The sequence below is a fragment of the Phoxinus phoxinus genome, assembly GCF_949152265.1.
Source record: "Phoxinus phoxinus genome assembly, chromosome: 15".
Taxonomy (NCBI): Eukaryota; Metazoa; Chordata; class Actinopteri; order Cypriniformes; family Leuciscidae; genus Phoxinus; species Phoxinus phoxinus.
The window spans coordinates 8,182,584-8,194,584 of NC_136890.1; the positions used below are offsets into that span (position 1 = coordinate 8,182,584).

Sequence of the window (12,001 nt, forward strand, 5' to 3'; positions counted from 1 at the left end):
GGTCTTTTACTGTAGAGGATAAAGTAACAGGACGTCCTTCTAGATTAAGGTTGTATTGTAAGAGGTTTTGCGGGCAGTTTTTTGGACCAATCAGTAATACCTCCGTTTTATCTGAATTTAATAGAAGAAAATTACACGTCATCCAATATTTTATATCTTTAACACACTCTGTCATTTTAGATAATTTAGTGTTATCATCTGGTCAAGATGAAATATATAATTGAGTGTCATCAGCATAACAGTGGAAACTTATTCCATGTTTTCTTTTAATATTACCAAGTGGCAGCATATAAATTGAGAATAGCAGAGGGCCTAACACAGATGGACAAAATGGTAACGGTCTGATAGGTACGATGATCTAAACCAGTTTAAATATCTACCTAGGGTTTTGTTTGTTTTCTTCTAAGAGGGTTGACAAATAAGCAGATCTAGCAGTTTTTAAGGCCTTTCTGTACACAATCGTGTTCTCTCTCCATGCAATGTGATAAAAGCGCTCCATTATTTCTGGCTGCTCTCTTAAGGTTTACCCCAAGGTTTACCGCAGTCCGCCGGATCCAGGCCGTATCCAGATCTGATGAAGGACATGCGCCTGGACACGACGACAACGCAGTCCTGAAATGTCAACTAGTCTCTCCCCTGTGAAGGCCTAGTATAGTGTATAGTATAGTATAGTATAGTCCTACAAAGCTATTACCAGAGCATGTAATCAGAGCAGGTCATTTTACCATTGTTGCCCAGTATGGCTATACAAGCTCAGTAGGGCTATTGCAAACAGAAGTCTCTGCTCTGAGAAATTTCACGTTATTTGAGCGGACTTTGCTTTTTCCAGTGCGTGATCGGTACATTTCACAGCACTTGGGCCGAGCAGAGCAGAATGCGCTGCGCAAACACGGAGCGGAACATTGAACAGAGAGCGCAGCGCGCCGACAAACACACACACGGAACCGAGAACGCGAGAGCGCGGCGCACACACAGAGCGGAAAAGACCCGCTCGTGAGTTTACTAAACAAGATGCGCGAGAATGAAACGTGAGCGCCGAACACGGAGGGGAGCTTGTATTTTCGGCCTATAGTATTTTCTCTTTCAGCCAAATGTAGTGTGATAATGACACACCAAACATCAGCGCCATCAGGCAACTTTTTAAATGCAAACATTCCTCCTAAAACTCCATCCTTGTCCTTCTCCATCATGACAGGGTGACTTGGTTCAGCACACTCGCAATACCAGCCGTCAATAAACGAGAGTCATTAAAAGTCATTAAAACGAGGCAAAAAAGTGTTGCGTGAATTGCGTTATTTTTTTTAAAATGCGTTAAACATCTCAAATTAATCACAAAGATTAACGGGTTAATTCTCCCAGCCCTAATTCATATATATATATATATATATATTATATAAAGTATATCAATTCTTAAGTATTACAATTGTTGTTATAATTATTTATGAAAAGATATTATGCATTACAATGTGTATAGGCATAATATATATATTGAGTACCGGTACTTGACGCTTAATGTGAGTGTGCTGTACGTATCCGGGTAAGGTTGGATAAAGGATAAGGTTGGATAAAGTAGTAACACTTCACTGAATATTCATAACACTTTAACTCATTATGCCTTTACACATTGTAATGCATTATATATTTAAAAAAATAACTGTAACGACAGTTATAATACATTATAATACTTATTAATGCTTACGCCTTTATAGTGTCTTACTGCATTATACTATCAAAAAGTGTAACTATTATGTATAGACAAGCACTTCTGTGGAAGAACTGATTATTAAGTGCATTATAAGCATTATGAATGCATTATATTGCATGAAGACCTATATATAATGCAGTGTATACAGAGGCTTTAAGTGAAGTGATGCTGTTAAAGTTAAACGACTATAAAGCTTTTTAATTATTCATTGACTAGCAATGGCTATATTCCATAATTTATCCAATGTAATCAGCAGTCCACACAATCAATGTTTCCTTTTCAAGCTCTGTACATGTTAATCAGTCATTGTCCTTAGCGTGTTGTGTTAAGGCGGCTCTGTGGAGTGTTCTCAGGGTGTCTCAGTGCTGCCCCTTTAAAGGCTCGTGCTGAGCCGCAGGGAAGCGAGTGGAATGGGGGCATACTTTATGTGCTTCTGTCATGTTAAGTTAACGTCACGCGTCACCAACACAGGCGGCAGTGGCAGAGCGATACCTGCATAGGAAAGCAGTCTACTCTGCAAACGCAGTGTCTTCCTCTAGAATTGAAACAGAATATAGAGAAAAACCTTTGCTCTTTGCCCACCAAAAGCAGTACCTGCATGTATAGACAGACAAAAACACATTAAAGTTGTTTTGCTTGTCAATAAATATGCATGCATGCATCCAAGAATGTAAATGAACCGTGGCCTGGAAATCACTTCCCCTTTATGCCCTCGTTCATACACTCTTTGCGCTATTATTGGCTGGCTTCATTAACATGGTTAATAATAAACTGCTGCCACCTAAGTGCATAATAGCAACATTAACTATCATCATTGAGGGCTGAACTAATACTGTCGACACCATCTATGTAACTCTCTTTTTGCAAAATATACAGGTTTTTTTTCCATACAACATTCATACATTGTCTTCAGCATTACATATTCTTTACATAGCATTAATATACAGCAAAGAGGCAATGTTCTGGCAAAAAATCTTTCCATAAACCTTTGTTTCCTTGTCTGACACACATTTAAAGGCTGGGTATGTGTTTGTGTCTGTTTATATACATGTGTGAACTCAGGCTAGGCCATCACATGACTCTTCTCTTGGGTTACACACACACACACACACACACACACACACACACACACACACACACACACACACACACACACACACACAGTCAGGGCCAATCTTGTCAGCCTCGTCTCGCTCACACTCCTTAGGGGTCTCCAGACTCGGAATGCAGGGGCCGTGATGATTGCATCGGCAGGGCAGCCATCTACACACGTGTTTATACAAATGCAAAATCACATTAAAATGAACACATTTGCTCTCAGTCCATCACTCTCTCTGTTAAACAAACACATTTACCAACTTATCTAAATAAGGACATATGATAGACGTTGATTATACACTGTATATTTTATATTCTCCCACTTTTAATTATAAATGAAGCTAATTATAAATGCTGTATGAAGCTAAATATAAATACTTCTAATTCCAACACAAACCATACATACCCCTAAAAGACCTGCCTAATGCTTTTGTCTTTTATAATTAAAATATATGCTATGCATTTGTGAATTGGATTTCCAATTGACAATGTCCCCAGATGGTGAAAGGTTTGCTAGATTTAGCTTACTTCTTGCAGATTTGTATATTTAACTATAAATTTGTCAAATGAACAATCAGTTAGTAATTAGACTGATGTATGTTTAAATTTACATTTTTAACATAGCAAAGCTACGTATTCCTTGTAAAAAAAAAAAGTACAAGTTTAGCATACTTAAAGATTACTTAAACTGAATGTAATGTTTCCGGACACTAAATTTCATGTTAATTGCAATTAAGTGAAAATGTATTAGTTTATATTTGTATTAAATGCAATCAGTTGAACTGAAGAGTGTTTTTGAACCACTTAAGTAAGACTTAATTACGTCTTCGTATAAATATGATGTAGCTTTATAATGTCCGCACTTGTGCCAAAGTTCCAATGCAGACATTTACTTAATAAACCGACCCTAATGAAATATTCATTAAAGTAAAAAGTCATAATACCCCAGACTTTTTTATATTAAATAAAATTGTGGTTTAGGAAAACTGATACACAATATACCCGTTTATCACCTCATTTAATCAAATGTATAGTAGACATAAACCACCTGTCCTCCGATAAAAATACAATTTAATAGTTAATGTAGATTCAAATCTAAATTGAACTTGAGAAAAGTTCAATAGGTGGGTGGGTATACTGCAAAAAATGGTTGGCAGAACCTTTAAAAGCTACTCCATCTCTAAACAAATTGTACAGCACACCTGCAATCACTCAAGTTCTGTACGCACTTGTACTGCACACGTCTTTTCTCTTGTATCTGACCAATGGCTCCATACTGAAACCAGTGATTAAAATGTTGGCTGGCAGTAATGGAAAGTCTAAGATCGTAATCAAGACCAAACTACTCTGGTAGACGCAAGTCACTAAAAAAACATTTATTAGATTACTCTCAGCAGACTTTTTTCTTATCTAAAGTCAGCACAGTCTGTACAAAGGAAATGCACGTATTAGTAATTGGATAAAATGAAGTTGAATTAGTGTAAATCAGCATTAAAACCACCACTCTTCAAAAAGTTGTTAGATGGAATAATGTTTGTTGCTAAGAGATAAATTTGTCAGATAAAAGCTATTTCCTTAAAGATATACCTCAAAATGTCTTTTATTGGTGTAACCTAAGCTACTTTGCAGTAGGTAGCTAGACTACTCACTACAGTCACTACTATGAAGCTGGGGATTCATATATTAATATTTTATTATATGATATTATATTTTATTATATTATGATATAATTTTTTTCTCTGTAGTATATCAGACCTAGATTTTACCCTGTACCAGATATTTAAAAATGTGTAAATCATGAGGTGAAATTTTTAAATATATTTACAATTTTAGATTCTACGGTACATCAAGGATGGGCAACTTCAGCCTGCAGAGTTTAGCTCCCTCCAACCATATCATGCACACCTGAACAAGCTAATCAATGTCTTCTGTACTAGAAAGCTACTGGCAGGTTAGTTATTTTTTAATTTTTTTTATCAGGGTTGGAGCTAAACTCTCCAGGACATCAGCATTCCAGGACTGAATGTGCCTATTTCTTCCTGTTGTACATTATATATTTTACCAAAATTTTTAATTCTACCTTCTTCAGAGCACTTTTGAGAATAAAGCAGGAGTTACTGATAGTAAATCTACATTTTACACTTTTACTGTAAGAAAATATTATTCAAAATCAAAAATGTTATACTTATACTATGGTATCTGACTTCATCTGTCCAGTGAGAGAGCTTTTTTGCCCATGATTCGTTGCTTGTGGAGAACATGTAAATAGCCTGCTGTGTAGAACCATTAGACAAGCTGCTGTGGAAACCAATTAGAGAAGCCATTCTCTTGCCATGGTAGCCGCAGAATCCCTGCATTGTTGTCATAGCAACCGGCTTGTCTGGATGACTTCAACAGTGTGTAAAATGCAAATGATATTCCCAAAAGCAGTCTGTCAGAATTAATCCTCCTCTTTCTGCTGAATTGGTACAGTTCAGTCTTAAATTATTTGTTTTGTGTTCATAAAATGTAGAAGAAACGGCTTTTATTTATCCGCCATATTAGTCTCTGAATTGTAACCTTGCAACTTTGTCAAAATTGAGTATCAACATGGACAGTCTACGGCCCCATGCCGAGAGTTTAAAATTATAAATAGTTTCTATAGCATCCAGGCATTACTTGGAAAACAAAATTATTATGATTCTTAGTACTATTATCAATTTAACATTCTATCTAACTTAAGAGGATCTCTCAAGAGGGGGAGAGGGGGGGTATGCATAAATACAATGCCTTAAAAATCTCAAGATTTTAGAATGTTAATTAAATCCAGAATTTCCTTATGTTTGGTGTGTCATTATCACACTCATTGATAGTTTCATTAATTCAGGGTTTGCCGTTCTCTGTGACGGCCTTAATTGTGTACTTATCCGTTCAAGCACATAGTTTTCCTCTCTCAAATCTCTCTTGTGTCTAATAAACACAGCCTACCCAAAATAGCCTCACTTGCTCTTTAGAGAGCAAACCAGCTTCACTATGAGATGCTGAAGTCTCCATGACAACACCAGGAACTTAGTGGCAACGTATCACTTCCCTAAGAGTTTTTTGGAAGATATGGTCTTTTCTGGTTATTGGAAATGTTTTCCGGCGTTTTTTTTTGGCGGTAACTTTTTATGACCTTTTAGAAAAAATTCTCAGCAGCTCCTGTGCTTTTTGGAGAACCTCAAATGCAACAAACTTGTCACACTTACTATAACTAGGGTCTCCTAGGCCCCCCCCTTTGGTTGAAATCGCAGGGACCCCCTGAAAGCCCCCTATAATCGTCACCATCCTTTGCCCCTCTAGCGATGGCCCTGTTTGCAATTACTATACTTTGTTTTATTTTACATCACTCTTTATGTGACAAAATGCACTGAATTTGAAGAGATTTTTTAGTTCATATTCACTTCTAATTATGCTGATATTATTTGTTGCATTTTCGTAGGTACCAAAAAACTGACCAACAAGGCAACACTGTGGTATGTCCCACTCTCCCTTCAAAATGTGACCAAAATCATCGAAGTTCCTCCTATTGAGGTAAGAGTCTGTACATCAGTAAACACATTGGGTCTCGTTCACTAAGCATGCGTACGCACAAATTTGTACGCACTTACTCTGTGCGGCCTTATCATGTTAAAAAATTATATTTCATCTTAACACAACTATAATTATATTATATTATAAAATAATACAATATAATTTGATCTTATACAGCAAAGTAGTAAGAAAAGCTGCGTTATATCTTCTGCTGCAAGGTTTCCCTGAATAAAGCAGCAGATATATGCATATGTACAGCTGGCTAATCCGAGGTCTGTAATGTGGGTCTGTAAAAAATATTTTTGATATTTTGTGTTTATTGGTATTTCACTGGTTTTGAGAATGACTCACTTGGCATTAGAGCGCGTCTGCAGAGAGCGACGAAAGGCTGTAAAGGAAAGGTTGTGCAGAAACCCCTAATATGGAGATGGTTCATAACCATGTGCACGTGGTCACATTTAGAATACTCCAAGTTCCCTAACATTAGAAAGAGGATAAGAACAAATTCATGTACATTCACACGTGTTGTGAATTAGGCGGGGATTTTTCGTGAGAAGTTCTGTGCAGACAAATACGAAATAATCCAAATAGTGAATGAGACCCATTGTATCTTCTCTAAGGAGTGACATTAGGACATACACTTTGTATCGATTCAAATTTCAAGATTTATCTATATTTTATTATTGTCACTATTCACATATTGTAAGAACAAGTAGTTTATCTCAAAGTTCTGGTAGTTTACGTCAGAATGTACAATTAGAGATTACTCAAATGTTATTTTGCCAAATAATTTAGCTTCTATTCACCAACATTTGTCAATCTTGTTGACTTTCTTTCTTTTTACAAATGAGTTACTTGTCAATCTTTCTGCTGACATGTTTTTGTCCATTGCAGTACTCCAGCTCAGAGCAGGAGGAAGCAGGAAAAAAGAGATATGAGGCTCAGAAATTAGAGCGATTAGAGACCAAAGAGAGGAATGGTGAGATCATCATGTCTGTCTCTCTTCCAGGTAACACTTCCTCCTTCATGTCATTACACATCCTTATCCTCATTGAACTCATGTGTTTGATGTGTTAGGGATCATATGGATTGACCACATCCGGGTCAATATTTAGCAAAAAGCACTGGCAATAACATAGTACAGTAATAGTATCAGGTGGTGGTAATACCATGGTACTTTGATACCATAATATTGAATGATTAGAAAAAGAATTTAGTATGGTACTATTGTCTATATATTCAAAAACATGGTGTTTCTATAGTACACGTCCAACAAACATCATAATTCCTTAGCATGTTTAATATTTTTGTCGTTGATATAGTGAATACTGCTTGTTGGACATTTCATCTATCACTAAGAGTTTTATGAAGAGTCTCATTTTGACATAATTTTATGCTATTTTGCTCTGATGCTGCACAGATAGACAGACAAAGGGTATGTATACATGTTATTTTCAAAGAACTGTCAAATAATACATCCAGGAGTAGCCTATATATGTATGTACTGTATGAATGTATGTACAGTATGTATGTATTTATTTAATGTCTCCGGGAATGATTTTTGTTGTTGCAGATCTTTTATATTAAATGATATTAATAATATTTTATTGTTTTTACTCCATTTTCTCTTTTTCCTTAGAGCCCTACACTGTTGCATTTAGTCAGTCAAGTCTGATCCACCTCGTTGGCCCATCTGACTGCACGCTGCATGGCTTTGTACATGGAGGTAATCAATTTAATAACACTTTTATGATTATTACACTTTATTATTTCTATTCAAACAGTTTTAAATAGTTCTGATAAAAGTGTTTAGAGTCATTTTAGAAACATGCTAACATTAGACTGTTGTTATCTACTGTGAATGTTAGTGAAGTCTCTGGTGCGCTATTTGTCTGCCATATATGGGTGACACTTGGTAAAGTTGCTTCCCATGAATTTCAAATCGGTCACTTGTGAGGTTCTATTTCAGTTGGAAATCTGTCATTTTGTTTAAATCCGAGAGTGGTCTGGTAGTAATTATAACTAAAACTTGGCAACCATGCATGGGTGTAATTTCCTATGGGGACATGTCCCCCCACTTTTCAAAATCCTGATTGCATCCCCCCCACTTTCAAAGTCGTTTGTTATGGTTTTTAACCGCATAGCGTCATTGCCATGGTTTTAATCTACGTTTTTTTCAACATACGGACAATTTAATCATCAGAGATGCACGCGATTACATTTGGAAATAGACAAGCTTTGTTTTCAAATGACCCAAGTAAAGATATCCTCTCAATTTTATAAACTTTTATAAACCCAGCCAGTATAATCCCAATGAACACATCCAAAATAAAATATTTTACATATATAACAACTGTAAGCATCTTATTTGTAAACAACTAAATCTAAATCTGGCACAATCTGCATATTTGTAAACTCTCAAGACAGACGTCACATCCCGAACTTCACAGCGATTTGCTGCCGACTGCATTTTTCGCTTTATATTTGCATAAATTCCGCTCTCAAAGCTTTCTCCAGTTCGCTGTCAGTCCCACAATGCACTGCGCGAGTGTGAAGCTCGACTTCCATAGGAATGAATTGAAAACGCTCGCTCAAAATAGCTCACTGAAAGTTCTAATGGGCAGGTATAGCGGTTGCGGAAAAGAAAGAAAGGAGATGTGAGTTAGTTGATTCAGTGAATTAGATCAGGTCAGGACAATCATATTTTCTGTCTACACCTGTTGATGTTAGAGCTAACGTTAATATACACTGCTGCTTGGTAACTTCAGACTGTTAGCTAAATATTTAATGTAGAACATTCTGTGTAGCCTACTAAAAAAAACCATTCTTTGTAGGCCTACCATGAAAACGAGTCCACTTTAAACCGCAGCATTTTCTATCAGCAATGTATGACAAGTAGTGCTGTCAACGTTAACGCATGCGATTTATTTATTTTTTTGTCCCGCTTTTACGCATTTAAATATTTAACGCAGCATCCGTTTTTTCTGTCATCCTTTAGCTAGCATTATATGATCACGCTCTTATTCACGCAAATGCTTTTAAACCATTAAAGCGCGACAAGACAAAAGTGCTGTCAGTGACTTTATAAATTGATTATCTAAAGTCTTGCCGATCGTCCCCTATTAAACAATAAAGAAAGTAAGACATCTTTTTCTTATACATAGTTTAGTAGCCTACTATTCTTTTTGGCAGAATTGATCATTATAATCAAATTATTTCCCGGATTTGTATCACCATAGTCCCTAAATGTATGTAAATGCAGGAAATGGGATTCAAATGGAAAACATTATGTGTCCTCCCACTTCTCAAACCAAAGTTACACCCTTGCAACCATGTATGAATTCAATTGACGAATGCCTGTGTCATATTTACTTGGAAAATGATTGACTAGTGGTAATGCTTAAGAAACTATTGGTCATATTAACTATTGTGTCTGTAAACAAATACTGTATATCTAGTAGATTATTCAGACTAATAATAATAATAAAAAACGAAACAAAAAAATGCCATTTTCATTTAGCGCATCATTCTATGTGTATGTAAGACTCTCTCGCTTTTTCTCTCTTTGCATGTGAGGGAAAAAAATAGTCATTTTAAATGAACGACTCGTTTATGAGCGACCCATCACTAACACTCAATCAGAGTGTTCTAGTGTAGGCGGTCATATGATACAATACGCAGTGAAAATATATGTTCTAAACGGGTTCCTATCCTCTAAGACAGTCGAGTGAAATCGAACAAGTTTTAGCCAGTGGCTAATGACAGACATTATTTAGAAGCCTACAGTAGAACTACATTTAGTTGCATTTACTACTTGCAATGTAGAGGGTTAGCTGTAACCACCACTGCCCCGTTTATACATGCATGACAAGAAGTCAACTCACTGACCTGAATGAGTTACATAAACACAAGAACATCAGCAGCACAGTCCATGTAAATGTTGTAACAGGGAATATTTTACACATACAGTTACATCTAAACCTTAATTTTAGATCTTTAAAATGTCTCCTACCAGACATTTTTATTTAATTTATTAAATTTTTTGGCTCAACTAAGCACTAAGCTCAAGCCCAACAATTGAGGTTTTAAAACTGGTATGCCACACACACACACACACACACACACACACACACACACACACACACACACACACACACTCGCAATCATACAGTGAATTTATCACATGTTTGTAAGAAGGAAGGGAGGGTTAAAAAAACGTAGTGGTGCATCAATAATTTGAAGAAATGGGAGGACGTCTGAAAATGAGAGAACTGAGAGCTCACTAAAAACTACATCAATCTCAGATCAGTAATTCAAGTTTATTTGATTCAGATTGGGCTGAAAGTGAGTGGGTGAAGTGTTTACTTTGTAATTAGTTCATTTCTGCCTGTTTGACCCAGTGAGGTTGATTTGTGGACTGACTGTGAGCATAATAGGCAGGCATTATTGCATTGTTAGGATAATCAGCCAGTTGTAGTGCAATGGAGACTGACTATTTTCTGTATCTACTGTAGCAGTTCCCTCTCAAATTCATGACATGCTTTATAAGAGCTCACTGAGAATATAATGATCTCCAGGGAGGCAGAAGATGCATATTTTATTAGCTAGTGTAGCTGTTATATTTTAGATATGTTTTATGCAACAAAAAAATAAATCATATTTCATAATAAAGCATGAAAACGCCCTTGCTAGTTTTTTTTGTCTACTAAGAAAACACCCTTGCTAGTGACATGGATATCATACAATCTTGGAAGTGGACCATAACCACTAACCCAGAACACACTAGCATCCACACCGCAATGCACCAACAACCACTCGGAAACACATTAGCAACTGCACAGCAACACCCTGAAAACCATTCACAACTCTAGCATTGCGGCTGCAAGTTTAGCATTTTGAAGCTCCTAGGTTTGTTTGTTTTGTTTTTGAATTGATGCATGAAAGTACCTGGATGTGTTTTGATATTGATGATGTGTTGAATGCAGACTTGAGAGAAGTGTTAGTAATCTCAGAACTCTATTAAATAATTTAATAAATAATGACCTGGAGAAAGCCTGCAGTACATTTTATTGGCTTATTATTGACAAAACATGAAATATACACATTAAATATGCATACTCCTCTACACACGTGGTAAAATGAAAAGATAAAATTATATGAAAATAATGTAAATATTTTAGTTGGATATGACATTTGTTTGTGGTGTTATTTATTGTGCATTGGGTGGTGCTGTCACACTACTTAAAGGGATAGTTCATCCAAAAATAAAAATTCTGTCATCAATTACAAACCTCATTGGATCTTGCAGAAGCTTAAACATGCTGGTGTGACACACAAGAATGAACCTCATTGGTTCTTCCTCATCAAGCATGCTTGAGCTCCCATTTATCAAATTTGAGTGATCCATGTATGTTAGCTGATCAATGAATAACAGCCTAAATTAAATATGTTAATCATATAAAGTGATTGTGTCTCTTAAGAAGACTGATTAAACCGTTAGATTCATTTGGATTTCTTTTACGATCTCTTCATGAACGTTTTGAAGTGTCAGAGTTTTGTGTGAATACACTTTCAATGGAGGGACCGAAATCTCAGATTTCGTTAAACTATCTTCATTTGTGTTTCAATGATGAACAAAAGTCTTTG

The 12,001-nt window shown here is 36.1% G+C and overlaps 1 protein-coding gene across 9 annotated transcripts in view; it reads left to right on the top strand.

Annotated features, from left to right (window-relative positions):
• Nucleotides 1-12,001, top strand: part of acot7 (acyl-CoA thioesterase 7) — a 96,941-nt gene that overhangs the window by 15,530 nt on the left and 69,410 nt on the right. For 5 of the 9 annotated variants that reach the window (XM_079637374.1, XM_079637372.1, XM_079637379.1 and 2 more), the window contains exons 4-7: nt 6,264-6,355; nt 7,250-7,364; nt 7,776-7,790; nt 7,995-8,081. In XM_079637374.1, coding sequence (XP_079493500.1) covers nt 6,264-6,355; nt 7,250-7,364; nt 7,776-7,790; nt 7,995-8,081 — 309 coding nt within the window. The remainder of the gene's footprint in view (nt 1-6,263; nt 6,356-7,249; nt 7,365-7,775; nt 7,791-7,994; nt 8,082-12,001) is intronic. The other 4 variants (XM_079637375.1, XM_079637373.1, XM_079637380.1 and 1 more) reach the window with 1 other exon arrangement.